At 42.1% G+C, this 17,098-nt stretch overlaps 1 protein-coding gene across 2 annotated transcripts in view; it reads left to right on the forward strand.

Moving 5' to 3' along the window:
- Positions 1 to 574: 574 nt before the first annotated feature.
- ATP6V0D2 (ATPase H+ transporting V0 subunit d2) overlaps positions 575 to 17,098 on the forward strand; it is a 46,297-nt gene continuing 29,773 nt past the window's right edge. Inside the window, exons 1-2 of one of the 2 annotated variants that reach the window (XM_046641561.1) lie at positions 575 to 957; positions 13,111 to 13,282. In XM_046641561.1, the coding sequence (XP_046497517.1) occupies positions 828 to 957; positions 13,111 to 13,282 (302 nt within the window). In that variant the 5' untranslated portion in view covers positions 575 to 827. The remainder of the gene's footprint in view (positions 958 to 13,110; positions 13,283 to 17,098) is intronic. The other variant, XM_046641560.1, reaches the window with a different exon arrangement.

Here is a 17,098-nt window from a genome sequence, read left to right on the forward strand (position 1 = left end):
TGCATTTTGGGCTGCCTCCCAGCTTCTGAGAGCTGGTTTCTTGTCGATGATTTGGGTAATACCACTATTTGTTCAGATACACGTCTCAGAGGAATCATGAGATTCAAATGGGAAAAAGAAAACTAAGGGCAACTTAGAAATGGTCAAATTTTGCAACAGTGGCTTATTATTGGAGAATCACGGCACTGTGTATCTGCTTCCTGGAGACTGTTTTCCGGGCTCTGACCCTGGGGGGTGGGGGCAGCTACCAGCCTTTGGCAATGTTAAGACATTACTATTTGTTTTGCAAACAACTGTGTTGCTATTCGCTTCTCAGGATTTTTCAAACTGCCTGCTGGCATTTGGTCTATTTACATAAGTAAAAAAAAAACCAAAAACCTTCTCTTTCTTCATATTAATAGTCCTGGAGAAAATCAGGACCAGTGGGGTTTGCAACTGAGAGCTCAGAAACTGATGGGGAGGAATGTTTGCAAAACATTGGAGGTTTCAGGCCTCCACGGCAAAGCTGGGAGGGGGCCCAGGGCTCTGGGAGGGAAAGGCCCGCCTGACCTTCTCCCACTCTCCCCCTCCTACCCTAGGCGGCTTGTTTCTGGGTTTAGTGGATCATGGAGCTGACTCACTGTTGCTGTGAAAACAAAACAAGGTTGAGCACCCTTGTAGAAAGCCCCGAAGCCGGAGGAGACTGGTCATGCAAACCCTGACTGTCAGCTGACCGCCTGCCCCGTGGAGCTCCTGACCACGGCCGGCACCTTTCCCAGACGGCGCGAGCCTTCCAGGCCCATCCGCACGCGCAGCTGTCTCAGCCCGAACCGGGGCCACCCTTCCCCATGCTGGAGGGCGCCGAGCTGTACTTCAACGTGGACCACGGCTACCTGGAGGGCCTGGTGCGAGGATGCAAAGCCGGCCTCCTGACCGAGCGGGACTATGTCAACCTGGTCCAGTGCGAGACCCTGGAAGGTAAGCGCCCTCTTCTCACCGCCTACAACGGCAATGATGCCGCCCGCGGGAAGCATGCAGAAGCCGCTCTGTTCCCACGGCCTCCGAGTCCAGAGCAGCTGCTGCCCCTTGGTCCACACTTCGGGGGCTCAAGTTCCACGAACTTGATCGAGGAAAAATATTGCATGCCTATTTTCAATATTCTTTAAGTGAAATTTAGCATTTCTTTTCGTTATAAAGGTAGGCAACAGATCTCCGTGGTTAGCACTTTGTCACCAACAGAAATTCATTATTTTCATGTCCTTTTACAGTTCTTGCAGATACCCTGAAATAGCTTTTATGTTTTCACTATTTTAGAATTTTAGGCGAGATATTGCATTTATCCTTTCATCTTGATATTTAACAGATGTGCAGTATTGCACATTTAAAAATATTTGGATAACTATATTTTAATATATTTGATTTTGTTTGTAATCCTGTATATTTTCGTTCTACACATTTAAAGTATTATTCTGAGAAGAACGTCACCGAACTGCCCAGGGATCTATGGGGAAAAAAAAAAAAACCACCTAAGAACCTTAGACTAGAGAAATTTATTCTATCACTAGTTTCTCAGTATCTGGTAATTTGAGAGTTTATTTGAGGCTTGTCTTTAACTGAAGCTTAAGAAAAAAAATCAAGAGACAGGACTGTGGAGAGGCCAGTCCTGGATTCACCAGTCCTGCCTTTGGCCTCTGCCAGGTCAGGTAGGCGACCGGGGCTCAAAGCTTCTCAGCCTCAGATTCCTCATTTGTAAAATGCCAGGGTAACGCCAGCCTCGCCAAGTTGTTTGGAGAAATAAATGAGATAATACATGAGAGAATGAGTTAAGAACCTCAAAGCACTTCACAGAAGGGAATTATGTCCTTTTTAACCACTTTATTGAGTGGGATTGACGTACAAGGAGCTGTACATATTTAATGTATACAACTTGGTGCGTCTGAAGATAAGTACACACCTGTGGAACCATCCCCACAATCTAGGCCCTAAACCTATACATCGCCTCCAAAAGTTGCCTCCTGCCCTCTCATTTGTTATCATTATTTGTGTGTGTGTGAGAGACAGAAAGAGAGAAGGACACTGAACCTCTTTCAGTGCAAATTTTCAGGCATCCAATACCCTGTTGTTGACTACAAACACTACTGCACAGTAGACCTCTAGGACCTGGTCATCTGATGTAACCAAAGCTGTTTATCCTTTGACTAACACCTCCTCTCTGGAAATTAAGTTAAGCCACAATATTTTCAAAACCCTCCAAAGATTTCACATCTATAAGATGGCATTTTTATTACTAAAAACAGTTACACTTGCTCATTTTGAAATGTCCTTATAAACTCAACATATGTCAAAAATAAGGTGCTTTAAAACTTCCAGGTTATTCTAGAAAAAGCAAGAAAGTAATAAGGATCGAGACTGCTAGGAAGAGTATTAAATGGCAAAAACAAAACAAAACCTTCTGAAGGTGACCTTGCCAGCTTCTCAAGTGGGGCTGAGGGCCCTGAGTTCGCTTGTTTATGCTTCTGACCAGCTAAAGCCAGAGTTAAGGCAGAAAGACCCAAACTGAGATAAGTAATGGAAACAGCTAGAAAAATCAGATGGCAACTAAGTCTGTTAGTTACAAATAATTACACTATAATCCCCAGTCCTAACTCACTCCAGTGTATCAAATGAGGAGTTTGGTGACTGGAGAATGTTCATCACGTATAGAAAATCTGCAAAAATTCAGGTAGAAAAATTAACACTGGGCAGAAGGAGTGCTTCTGAGAGAAGCCCTTTGAATGAATTCTCTTCACTTTTCAGTCCAGCTTTTAAACGGACTCTGGAATGCAAATTTAAACGCAGACAATACATCAGACATCTTCGCGATACAAAGCAAGGTTTAGCCAGCTCACTAAAGAATTCAGAGAGAAACCACAGGCAGCCATTCTAAAGACATATAAAGAATTCTAGAAAATAAAAAGGTACAAAAGATTAAAAAATCAGGAATTTGAAAGTTGCTCTCAAATATTTTCAGCCAAGGGCCCTTTTGATCAATGATTCATTTAAGGGAAGAGGAAAGGGAAGAGATGGAAGGAATGAAGTGAACAGATCCATCATCGCAATAGGAACTTAACTGGATTTGGTACCCTCCTCTTCCATCTGGGGGGTCAGGAAGAGTTTCACACCCTTTTGAAGACTTGAAGAATGATCCTTCGTAGAAAAATACACATAGGTGTGTACATATAGAGTTTTCCATGTAATATCAGGGGGTCATGGACCACCCAAAGCCATCCTGGCACCCTGGTTAAGAAACCCTGCCGTACACACCGTTGATGTATCATCATTGTATCTTATGGTTTCTGTCTTTCTTTCCTCCCAATAATATATATTTTTCAACCATTTGTTTCACAACTGTGTTTGAATCTGTGTGCCAGTCTACTATTTGGAGACTCCCAGGAATATCAAGTGTGAGTCATCAAACTATGGGTTATAATGGCTGCTGAGAAAATAAATCTAAATAAGACTTCACGTCTTCAGTTAGCAGTTGAGGCCGATGAGGCTTAGAACGGCTGTGATCAGTCGCGTGGGCTGCTAGTGATGGAAGACAGAGATAACTGCGTGTCTTTTTTCACCAAAATGTCTCTGCCTCTTGAGTAGGCATTGAAGCTACATGAATAGTCCTTGTAGATGTCAGCTCTATTTTGATGTAGAACATAATGAGGGCTGCCCTATATGATTATTTCACAGGATGTTGGGAAATAACTAACTGCGGAAAGCAGTGCAACTGTTGTGTCTGTGAACACACTCAGAGAGACCCAGCCACCTTCTGAGCTGGGTTAAGAATTGAAGAGAAGAAACCAAGGACTTTTATTGGAATAGAAGTTAAGGACTTTGGGATTTCTGTTTACTTTTGCACAAAATATGCGCTGTACCAATTATGGATAAAGAAGAGTATGTTTTGAAGCAGGCACTTTCTGTAAAAGAAAAACTAACTCGGCAAAGATTAAATTTGCATTTAGTCTTTTCTAGTCCTCTAGACTTTCAAAGAAAAGTGTGCTGATATCAACAAATTGTTTTAGAACCACTTACAAGGAACACATAAGGTTTCAGGTAAATTTGGAAGAGAGAAAATGAAGATGGTCCAGAAAAGCTTTGGAAAGCCCTAGTGTTCATAATTGTGCTTAACGCTGTGCGTCATTGTGCCCGTGTGATCAGAAGTACTCATCTATTCCCAGACCGTCCCCTGACTAACAGTGACCTGAAACATTTGCTAGGACCCTCTATGACTCAGTCCTTCCCAGAGACAAAAGAGGGAAGCCAGTTCACGTGGCTTTACCATTGGTATTTCTGGAAGGCTGTATCCCCATAGAAACTTTACAGTCTTTAAAAGTGACTTTGCACCAAAATAATAACCTTAAAGGGGCATAAAATATTCTTTTAAAGAATTAATGCTATTTTTCTAAATTAAGACTTTATTAGAGCAGTTTTAGGTTCACAGCAAAATTGAGGGGAAGGTATAGAGATTTCCCATATACCTCGTGCCCCGACACGTGCATAGCCTCCCCCCTTATCAACATTCCCCACTACAGCGGTACATTTGTTACAATCGATGAACCTGCACTGACACATCATGACCACTCAGAGTCCATAGTTGACATCACAGTTCTTTAGTGTTGTAGATTCTGTGGATTTGGACAAGTGTACAATGACGTGTATCCGTCATTCTGGTATCATGCAGAGTATTTTCACTGCCCTAAACATCCTCTGTGTTCCACCTATTCATCCCTCTTCTCCCACCCCCACTTCTGGGGACTGCTGATCTTTTCACTGTCTCCAAGGTGGTAAAATTAAAACTTTAGAGCTCTAGAATTTACTAATAAATGGTCTTTTCTAAAGTATGTAGTGAACGTGTCCGCTGGCTCTCAGGATGTGGGGAGGACCCTGACTCGAGCCTTTACTTTGTCTTCTCTCCTCTAATTTTTTGGTTGAGAATGAGGGGAGCTGATCTATCTCACTAACGATTATGTCCCTTTCAAGGGTCGTAACCTTCATTCCCCTCTAGCTGTGCCTTCAAGTAAGAATTAATCCAACAATCGTATATTAAGCACTTTCTAGCTACAGCCAAGGAAGGAATGATGAGTAAGACAGAGCCCCTGCCCCAGAAGGGCTCCCACTCTAGAGAATTAAAATATTGGAAAAATATGAACCCTTCATGCAGGCGATGGGGCAGTACCTATCTAGATTTCAAATGCTTGTGCCCTTGGCCTGGGGCTTCACGTAGCATTGTTTGGAAGAGCAAAAGATAGAAGCAAATCAAACGTCCATCTGGAGAGAACTGGTCCAATAAATCATGATGGAACATTCTGCAACTATACAAAAAGAAAAAAGCATGAGGATGCACTCTAAGAGGACTGATATGGAGAGATTGCCAAGATATATTAAGTAAGGGGAAGAAATATGTGTGGCATGATTCTCTTTAATAAAAAAAGCAGATAAATTGTAAAATATGTTTTCTGTATGATTGTCTGGATACAAAGAAACTGTGAACACTTCCAAAAGAAACTAAAACCAGTAGTCACCTGGGGCTAGGGATGACAGATATAGGGGACTTTTCACTGTTTACCTGTATTTATACATAATACCTATTTTTAAATTAAATACACAGAGCAGGAAGAGCCTTGCTTCAAAGAGCTTTCTCTGTGCTCCTTTAGACATTATTTCTACCTCTAATTATAGCACTTATTTTCTATGCCTTTTTGTTAAAAATGCATATCCCACACTGTCACTTTTCTGTTCAGAAATACTTCTGAAGCCAGGTCCCTGAGGGTTGTTGTAAATATTCAGTAAGATTACATTTCGACCTTGTTATGAAAAGAAGTTAGTCCTGTCAATGTGCTGTTTTCTTGTTTAACCTGAGGGGTAACTCAAAGGTCACGAGGATTTATGAGCCTGTTTTACAGAAGAAAGAGAAGGCCTTCAAGGACCACCAGGCAAGCAGCCCCAGCTGCTGTAGATGAGCAGGGGTCAGATTGCCCAGGGGCTTCTCTGGAGCGAAAGAAACACCATTCCCCCTTGTTTCTCCATAACTCCTCCTGCCACCCCCTTAGCTCTATAAAACCCCTTACTTTCTTCTCTCGTTAAGGTGGCTTTGAGAGAACCTATGCTCCCAACTACTCATTTCAACCAATTCACATAAACCCTTCTCCAGCTCCAGCACCGATGTCTCAGTGATCGGCTTGCTGTGCCTCAGGCACACGAACTTGAGATTAGGAGGTTGTACTGATTCGGGCTCGGTGAGTTGAGGAGTCGAAAGAAAGATTTCTTGGACTCTCAACGTCTGGCAGTAGTGCTTTTTTATTCAGAGAATAGTACAGAATAGCATGGGGACAGGACCCACGGTCAGTGAAGAGCTGCAGGCATGGGGACAGGACCCAAGGGCAGTAAGAGCTGCAATGTATTGAGGGTTAGGGCTAAATTTATGAGGCATGAGTACATGACTTATTCTTACTAGACAAAGGAAAGATGATGTAAAAAGTCATTAAATGGTATCAGTGTAAGTGGGGTCCAGTTATTGTGTGGTATAACTTTAGATATGTATTGGGTCATATAGATCAGCATGTAGGCCAGGACACCTTGGGCTTCTCTCCCGGGGCAGCCTTGATCCACATCAGTACCACTTCAATGGCTTTTATCAGGCAGAATCAACTTCCCTCTTAGTTTGAAAGGCTCAGGCAGTTGGCTGATCTCTACCTTGTAAGTGTTTCTTCAGAGCCTTCTGCCTTTTCCAAAGCTATTCCTTCAGCCACAAGTTCCATTCTCCGTCCCCTGTGCCCGGAGAAAGCCCGTCCCGCTTTAAAGTCTCCCCTCCAGAGTCACTCCCACCATCGGCCCCTTCCGCTGTGTCTCTCCTGGGGTAGAATTGGCAAGCCTTCACTTTGTACTCCACTGTGCCTCTAACGGACCTACTCCTGTGTAGCATCTGTGACATTTGCGTAGGTGTGTCCCCCTGGGGAAGGACGTTCATCTCACTTCTCTCTCTACCCCCCTGAACGATCCCAGTTAAGGACTTAACTGGAAGGAATAACTGAATCTATCTCCTCGTAGACTGTGAGGTTATTAAGGGCGGAAACTATAAATATGTGAGGTGATGGATGTCTTAATTAACTAGATGGGGCAAGTCCTTTCACAGCTATACCTACATCAAATCACCACAATGGACTCTTTAAATAACTTACAATTTTACTTATCAATTATACCCCAACAAAGCTGAAATTTAAAAAAATAAGGAAATGCCATTTTTTCAAAAAGGGCAGAAACCGGGGCCAGCTCCATGGTATAGTAGTTAAGTTTGGTGCTCTCCACTTTAACAAGCAGCCCAAGGTCCCAGGGTTCGGATCCTGGGTGTGGACCTATGCCACTGTCAGCTATGCTGTGGTGGCAGCCCAAATACAAAAGTAGAGGAAGATTAACACAGATGTTAGCTCAGGGCTAATCTTCCTCAGCAAAATAAAAGGGCAGAAACTACAGTCTATACTTTTCCCTCTCTCAGCTCCCCTAGCCTAAGGCTGTGTTTTGCACATAGTAAGAATCTGAAAATACACATTAGAAATGCTTCCATGTTTGGGTTCAAGTCCTGGGACTTCTCCTTTCTGGCTCTGGGATGTTACGACAACAGCTTAACTTTTAGCATGGCAGTTTCTCATCCGATACTTAGATGATATCTCCCTGGCCTTCCTCCCAGGTACCAAGAACATCAGAAATTTCTAAAGATGTTTTTGAAACCGTAAATCATAAGAATTCCTGGGAAACCATAAGCACCCCCTGAACTGCGGTGTACATACAAGAATTAGTTTACTCTCTTCTGCTAGACTTTTGAATTCCTGGAACAATTCTTCCCATTTGTGGTCATGGTTAATGGTGTTTGGAATATGATTCTGTGCTGTTGGTTCTATCCTCAGAGAACACCAGTTTGTTTTGGAAATAGTCTGGTGAATAAGAATCAAAATAAGGACTTTCCATCCTAGCAACATGCACTAAATTACATAACAAAGTGCTGTGTGACCGCTGGCTGGGATATTGGTACCAGGTTTTAATCACAAATTAAATCTACTAATACCCTAAGCTCATCTTTGTGATAAAAATCGTATTAGGTGGTGTGGAGAATATGATAAAGAGTAAGACATTCACTCTCTAAACAGCTGTCTAGTTGAGAAGATATCATAAATAAGTAAAAACGAAAAAACAAGAATAGTTCAAACCTACAAATGGAAGATGTGTTAGAAAGTGAACCAAATCTTGGAGGACGGTATGTTGGGAAAATGCCAATCAGATGGGGGTGGGAGGTGGGGGCACGAGAGTTGAAATGGCCAACATTCTAGGCCCCCAGGGAAAACTAGTGAAGTACTGGTAGGAAAAAATAAAAGCGTATGGAAGGGAGTAAAGCAGTTTGTCTGCAATGCTAGAATACCTGGAGATGAGGCTGGAATGAGGCTGGGGACAATGCTGAAGGACCCTGAAGGTCTGGTTATGGACCTTTAAGATGGTGAATGAGGACAAGAGACCTGTCTGAATCTTCATGGAAACATAAGAGGTTTCATGGAAAACGTAAACAAGGTTATCTCGCTGAACCTCAGTTTCTGCAGCTGTCAAATGGAGATTATTGTTAAGGCTAAGAGATTGTATATTAAAACTGTTCTGTCTGTGGTAAAACACTACAAATATATGAAAGTTGTTTTTCATCTGCGTAAAACTCAGTGGTTGTAAGCTGTTTATAGGATCCTTACGGATCAAAATAAGCCTTAGGAAAGATTAAACTTGAGGCTGGGAAAGCATGAGGAGAAACGAGCCTGAGAATCAATTAAGAGTTTGCCACCGTAATCGAGGTGTCAGATAGCCCTTTATAAGCCAGGGGTGTAAGGAGTGGAAATCAGAGAAGACATTAAGGAACAATGTAGAATTTGGAGTGATCCAACACCAAAGAGAACTTGAAGTTTCATCACTGTAAGAATGGCAGTAAATTAGCAAAAACGGAGGAAGAAATGGCTGGTTTTATAGATGTTGATATGTTTATTAAAATTTGAGTAATTGTAATATCTGATGGTAGATTCCAATATATTGGTTGAGAAAATGCTGGTTTAGAAAATAAAAACCAACATCTTCAGCCAACTGAATCAAATTATTTTGGAAGGAGGTGGGGACAAATGAGAAGAGAACAGAATATTATGTCGTGGCTTCTATCTGCGGGCTCTTTGCCTCCATAGCTTGTTTCATCCCCACAACAACCCGGAAGCATAGATTCTACTTGCCTCCATAGCTTGTTTCATCCCCACAACAACCCAGAAGCATAGATTCTACATGCCTCTTGCAGATGAGGAAAGTGAGTTCGGAAAGGTCAGACGACCTGCCAGCAGAGTGTGGGGGAAGGCGGGGGCTTGCTCCAGGAGAGCAGCCTTTACAGGGACCTCCAAAGTGGCTTCCTGCACCTCACCTGCCTAGACGTGAAGGGTCTGGAAGAGAGCCCTGAGCAGGAAGCTGCACAGAAAAAAATTCGTCATGCTCCAATACTGATTCGCCCAACAAATTAATAGAGAAAAGGCAACCATGATGTCCCAGATCGTTGTCCCGGCTCACAAGCCAGGTGACCTGGGATAATTCCCTGACCCCAGGGACTGCACCCACAGAAGACAGGTTTCCACGATGGCGCTGTGCACACATGAGGGCGCTCAGTCCATATGTGCTGCTCTGTGTGACGTACCCTGACATTGGTGATGACAGCCTAGTCTACATGTTTATTCCATTGCTGTTTGGGACCTACACAACTGATGTCGCTGGTAGTGATCTCGTGGTTTGGAACACATTTCATTTCCTCATTTGAATTAACAAGGAAAAACACCGCTCGCCACGTGCCTCTCTGGGTAAGGGAGTCGTGTAATTTTCCCGAGTGTTCCATCTTTTCTAGTGGCTTGAGAGGCTCTGGACCAGGCTCTTTTCAAAGAAGTCACTCAAATTAATGGTTAAAGGCTTTGAGTTCCTGTAGTTAAGAAGCCTGTTTATTCCAAATTTAATATTTGGCCACAAAGTGCTATGTAGGCAGGTGCGTGGGGAAATGCAGGGAAAAAATTCTGTGATCTGATTTTGAACACTATGAAGCCATCAGCATTGATGGTAATCCATCATTATCTCAGAGCAAACGTTTCAGACCCTAAGATTTTCTTAGAATCTGGATGCGAGTGTCCCTTGGGTGGTCTTGGTGCTAGATAAAAGGACTCGGCTGGTTCTGTCCCATTTGCCTCTCCACCAACTGCCGGATTACGAGATTCCCACAGGGTCTGAAACGCGTGAGACATTTAATTTCAGGATCTCCCTGGCAGCTGAAAGGTTTGGAAGTTATTTCATTTAAAAGAAACATATGTCACATGAGCAAAATATCATGGTTTTTAAAGAAATACCATTTGTGTCCCTTCTGTTGGCAAGTATTCCTCAGTGCTGAGGATGCAAACTGTCACATTGCATAAAAATCTGAACTGCCAAAACAAAAGCCAAACAAGATCTGGCAAAAAAAAGTATAATTTTTAAAAATTAAGTTAATTAAATAGGTAATTGAACAAATTAATTCTGCAGTCAGATAAAGAGCATTTCTGATGCATAATCTACTCCAGACGCTCGGGAAGAATGCCTGCCTGCTGAATCTCGGATGCTCAAGGACCCTCGGATGCACATTGTCCCTAACTGCAAACCCGCCTGCCCTCAGAATCCAGGGCCGTTAGTTCATGGCCCACAGTGGCTCCCCTTTATGCTCAGGATAAGACATGTCACACTGCATCCTCCTTAGGACCGCCTCTGCTTGTTTCTGTCTTCATTTCTTTCCTCTCCTTCTCTTCCACTTAGAACTGCTTTGAGCTTCTTGCACATACCATCCCTGTATCAGTTCAGGGAATGCCTCCCTCCCGCTCCCACACAGCGCCTGAAGGCGCTCAGCCCTGGTTTCACCTACTTCAGGAACCCTTCCTAGACTTTTTTGCTCCCATCCCTATAGATCTTGCTCTCATTTTCTATGTTCCCATAAATCAAGATCCTTCTCTTTATCACTGGACTTAGCCACTTGTTTGAATCATCTGTTTGTGGCGCCTCCTTCTCCACTGGATTGTGAGTTTCCTTGAGAACGAGGAATATGTCTGGTCTATCTTTGGGTCTCCTGTAGTTAACATCACATAATAGATGCTTAATAAGTGTTTGAATGAAATGTCCAGCAAGCTCAAGGATGCTATGTTGGCTCCAGTTGTGTGCTAGATGATGCCAAAGACATTTCTGATGCTCAGATATTCATTAACCCTTAAATGTTGAATACTGAGCAAAGAGCCGTGGAAAAAAGATACACCAAGATAGTATACTGCTTTTTTGGAGTTAACATAATTAAGACCATCTAACATGCTCTGATAGGTGTTGTGCTAGAAGTACTACAAAGTACTTTGAAATTTGGATGAGTGAGATTGACTAATTCTTTTCTTTTTTCCCCTAAGTATTTAGGCATACTTTTTTTTTTTTTTTTTTGGTGAGGAAGATTGGCCCTGAGCTAACATGTGTTGCAAATCCTCCTCCTTTTTTTTTTTCTTTTCCTCCCAGAACCCCAGTACGTAATTGTATATCCTAGTCATAAGTCATTCTAGTTCTTCTGTGTGGGATGCCGCCATGGCATGGCTTGACAAGCAGTGCATAGGCCGTGCCCAGGATCCAAACTAGTGAACACTAGGCCGCCGAAGTGGAGCACACAAACTTAACCACTCGGCCATGGGACCGTCCCAGATTGAATCATTCTGCCTGACAGAATTAAGGTTTCACGTCACAACTGATAATCTAATTTAATTGATTGGCAATAAAATACAGATTTTTAGATGGCTTTGGAGTCAGATGAACCTGGCTTGGAATCCCAGTTTATCAATGTGATCTTGAGCAAGGTATTAACTTCTCTGAGCTTCTGTGTTCTGATCTGCTAAAGTGATAAAAATTATATGCGTCTCATAGGATTGCCATGAGTATTAAATGAGATAATACACCCTCAGTACAATGCCTGGTACATAATAACCTCTCAGTCACTAGGAACCATTATTTTAATGTTATAACCCAGACCTTGAAGGATACTTTGCAATGAGCAAATCTGAAAAGGGGTAGAGTGGGGAGATTCTAGAGAGCAGAGTGGGGTCAACCTTAATAAAAGTCTGGATGCTGGTGGGGCTGGCCCCGTGGCTGAGTGGTTAAGTTCGCGCGCTCCGCTGCAGGCAGCCCAGTGTTTCGCTGGTTCGAATCCTGGGCGCGGATACGGCACTGCTCATCGAGCCACGCTGAGGCAGCATCCCACATGCCACAACCAGAAGGACCCACAACGAAGAATATACAACTATGTACCGGGGCGCTTTGGGGAGAAAAAGGAATAAAATAAAAAATCTTTAAAAAAAAAAAAGTCTGGATGCTGGAAAGCACGTGGTTTGTTCAGGAGGAAGTGACAACAAATGAAGCTGGAATTCAATTCAGTTGTCTGGCAACCAAAGCATTGCCATTTAAAGGATGGCTGACGGGGTCAGATGGAAACGATGCTGGATTTTAAGAGCAAGGAGACTCATCTCCTAGTTCAAGATCTACTATTATATAATGCCACCACTTAGCCCCACTGAGACTCAGTTTCTTCATCTGTTATAAAAGATTGATGGCTGCCCCCTCCGCCTCCTGTACTCATGGTAAATATTACTAATAAATTTCTCTTTTCCATCAAACCGAGGTGGAGCCTGAGTATTCTTAACAGTTTTCCAAGCAGCTGTTTCCAGACGACTAAAACTAGCTTGAGTGATACCGTTCGTCATCTCTGGACTAGGTGGTGGTTAATGTTCCTTTCTTCAGCTTTGCTAAATCATTCTAGATTTTCTAGGGTAGTTGAAAGCTTTTACGTTGTGCTAGACTGTCAGTATTAGCATTGGATTTTTTATTGCTTTAGATATTAATACTCAAGTCTAAATTGTATATAGACCTTATGTTAAGGTCTAACAAGGTAATGATTATTAAATATGCATTTATTGTAAAGTTACCATAAATTCAATTAATGCTGTAAAGGCTATCCACGCGTGTTCAAAGTTTAACCTGATTTGGGGTTTCATTTAATTTCAGATCTAAAAATTCATCTCCAGACCACTGATTACGGCAACTTCTTGGCTAATCAAACGAATCCACTTACTGTTTCCAAAATTGACACCGAGATGAGAAAAAAGTTATGCAGCGAATTTGAGTATTTCCGGAATCATTCCTTGGAGCCCCTGAGCACGTTTTTCACCTACATGACGTAAGTGACCGAAGTGGGCCCTGTTCACCCCAGTGTGACCGTGCCGCGACCCCAACAGTCATAGGCGGGTTATCCAGCTGGTATGGGTGGGTGAGGGTTAAGACCTTTCTATCGTTCGTGGGTTTGAATGCACTCAATCTTGGCTCCTGGAGCCACATTTTCACTGTTAGAAACTAGGTTTCGTTTATTTATAAACACGAGTATGGAGGCGGTGGTGGCCTCTGTATCAAACGGTGTTTTCAGTTTTCGTCTTCAAAAATAAGTGGTGCTGACGCTCCAAGCGTTCCGGCTGTTGGAACTGAAGGTAAAGGTTACATGCCAGTTTTGGATCACTGGTCGGGGTGCAGCTGAAATATCACAAATTGCTCTGAAAGCCACATCCGCCCTTTCCTGATTCCCCTGGCAGAAGGATAAGTAGCCCCCGTCGGAGTTCTCTGTGCTTCATTCTCCATCGCCAGTGGCTCCAGTCTTTCAACGTGAAGGCCCCTCATCCCCGAGTGTTTGAACTTCCACACCACAGTAAACTGTACTTCTATTAATTTAGTTAACAAATTATGCCCAGTGTTCAAAACTTTGTACCTCTCCAGTCGTCCCAGCTGACAAACTGGGAACTAACGTCCGCAGTAGATGAGCTGTTTATTATGTGTATACAATTTAGGTGTAATATACAAAGTTAGGAGTCACGGATTCAGGCCCCAGACTGGTTTGGGAAGGCATAAAATAATGTTTCTCTATTCCACATGTCCCCTTCATCCCCACTCGCTTTCTCTCCCCGAAAGTAACCAGCCCCATGGCCTACAGTTCCACGCCCTTCATTTCCACGGTCCAGGGTTTATGGGTTTGGATCCTGGGTGCAGACCTACACATCGCTCATCAAGCCATGCTGTGGCAGGCGTCCCATATATAAAATAGAGGAAGACTAGCACAGATGTTAGCTCAGGGCCAATCTTCCTCACCAAAAAAAGTAACCACTTTTCAGTTTCTTATATATTTTTCTAGAAAAATATTTACATTTGCGTATGTGTATTGATACACACTCAATTCACCCCACCCCCATATTTTAAATTTATTACAAATGGAATCATAGTCCTTCTGCACTTTTTTCTCACTTAATATTTCTTAGAAATATTCTTGTCAGCATCATTCTTTTTTAATAACTGCATGGAATTCTGTGTTGGTATGTATCATGACTCAATTTACTGGGCATCTATTAACAAATCACTAATTTTTTTTTCCATTCCAAAAAGTTTTGCAACTAGCTTATTACTGTGTAGGTCTGGAATTTATTTCTAAGCTAAATTTCTAGCAGTGTAAGTAGTGAATCAAAGAAATCTCCTTTTTTATAAATTTGGGAAATTTTGCGAAGTTGTGCTCAAAAAAAGTAGCACCAATTTGCACCCCTAAAACAGCGCATGAGAAGACCTGTGTCCTTACACTGTTACTGACATTGGATATTATCTTTATAATTTTTATCCATCCATTAGGTTAAAAGTTGTATCTCTTTGCTTTAACTTATGTTTTTTGTTAGCAAAATTGAACATCATTTCACATTTTTCAGTTGTGTATATTTGCTACCTGAGACCAAATACTCTGTCTATTTTTTCTTGGAATATTCCGCATTTTCTCTTGATAGGTAAGTGCTCTTTGTAAATTAAGAACGTTAGCCTTTCATAATATATGTTGCAAAATTATTTTCTCAGTTTGATATAATTTCATTTTTATAGGTTTTTTTGCTGTAGAAACATTGAAAATGTTTAATTAGCTAAAATCATCAGTCTTTTCATTTGTTGACTTCTTTTTTTGTTTGTTTTTTTTTCTTTTTTTTTATTGCAGTAACATTGGATTATAACATTATATAGCTTTCAAATGTACACGTAATATATTTTGAATTCTGTGTAGATTACATCATGTTCACCATCCAAAAACTAATTATACTCCATCCCCTCACACGTGAGCCGAATCACCCCTTTTGTCCTCCTCCGCCCCCTCTGCCCCTGTGGCAACCACCAGTCCAATCTCTGTCTCTATGTGTTTGTTTGTCGTTGTTTTCATCTTCTACTTATGAGTGAGATCACACAGTATTTGACTTTCTCCCTCTGATTTATTTCACTCAGCGTAATACCCTCAAGGTCCATCCATGTTGTCACAAATGGCCAGATCTCATCATTTCTTATGGCCGAGTAGTATTCCATTGTGTATTTATACCACATCTCCTTTATCCATTCGTCCCTTGATGGGCACCTAGGTTGCTTCCAAGTCTTGGCTATTGTGAATAATGCTGTGATGAACATAGGAGTGCATGTATCTTTATGCCTTTGTATTTTCAAGTTCTTTGAGTAAATACCCAGCAGTGGAATAACTGGATCACACGGTAGATCTATTCTTAATTTTCTGAGGATACTCCAAACTGCTTTCCATAGTGGCTGCATCAGTTTGCACTCCTACCAGCAGTGAACAAGGGTTCCCTTCTCTCCACATCCTTTCCAACACTTGTTTCCTGTCTTGTTAATTATAGCCATTCTGACCGGAGTGAGGTGATACCTCATTGTAGTTTTGATTTGCATTTCCCTGATAGTTAACAATGTTGAGCATCTTTTCATACGCCTGTTGGCCATCCGTATATCTTCTTTGGAGAAATCTCTGTTCAAATATTTTGCCCATTTTCTAATTGGGTTGTTGTTTTTTTGTCGTTGAGCTGTATGAGTTCTTTGTATATTTTGGATATTAACCCCTTATCTGATATGTGGTTTGCAAATATCTTCTCCGAATTGTTAGGTTGTCTTCTCATTTTGTTGATGGTTTCCTTTGCTGTGCAGAAGCTTTTCAGTTTGCTGTAGTCCCATTTGTTTATTTTTTCTTTTGTTTCTCTTGCCCGGTCAGACATGGTACTTGAATATATGCTGCTCAGACCGATGTCAAAGAGCGTACCACCTATGTTTTCTTCTAGAAGTTTCATGGTTTCGGGTGTTTCATTCAAGTCTTTAATCCATTTTGAGTTAATTTTTGTGCATGGTGTAAGATAATGGTCTACTTTCATTCTTTTGCATGTGGCTGTCTGGTTTTCCCAACACCGTTTATTGAAGAGACTCTCCTTTCTCCATTGTATGCTCTTGGCTCTCTTGTCGAATGTTAGCTGTCCGTAAATGTGTGGGTTTACCTCTGGGGTCTCAGTTCTGTTCCATTGATCTGTGTTGACTTCTGATTATTGTACTCTGCTTGGAAAAGCCTTCTCCACTCCAAATTCATAAATAAATTCATCTGTCTTTTCTTCCATTCATTTGTTGTTGTTGATGTTTCATTTTTTACATGTAAAACCTTGGTTCGTCTAGAATTTATTTTGGTGTAAGGAATGGGACTAGGGATCCAGCTCTGGTTGTTTTTCCTAATAGCAATGCAGTTGTTCCTATACCGTTTCTGTAAAGAAGCAAATAAGAGAAGTGTCCACAGGTGAGGCAGGAAGTGATGGCTGAGGTTAGTGCCTCTGCTCCTTGTTTGTACAGCCAGTCCTCCTCTCAGCCCTGTGGGGTAGGATTTTATTTATAGAAAGACATAGATGCCGACTTTTTTAAAGAATCCACGAAAATACAACTAGTCAAGGATGAAGATTAGATATGAACTTGGGTCTGACTCAGTTGGAAGCCCATGCGCTTTCTTGGAGAAGGATGCTGGAAACCCTTCCCAGAAGGGCTGGCATTGTTGCCGAGCCTGGAGATAGGGTAGGGCTTGGAGATGCCAGAGGTGGCATCTGGAGTTGAAGCATGTAGAAGGGAAGATGCCACGTGCGTGGTGAATAATAAGTCCATATGGGCTGGAGTG

Source organism: Equus quagga, chromosome 16 (genome assembly GCF_021613505.1).
Source record: "Equus quagga isolate Etosha38 chromosome 16, UCLA_HA_Equagga_1.0, whole genome shotgun sequence".
NCBI lineage: Eukaryota > Metazoa > Chordata > Mammalia > Perissodactyla > Equidae > Equus > Equus quagga.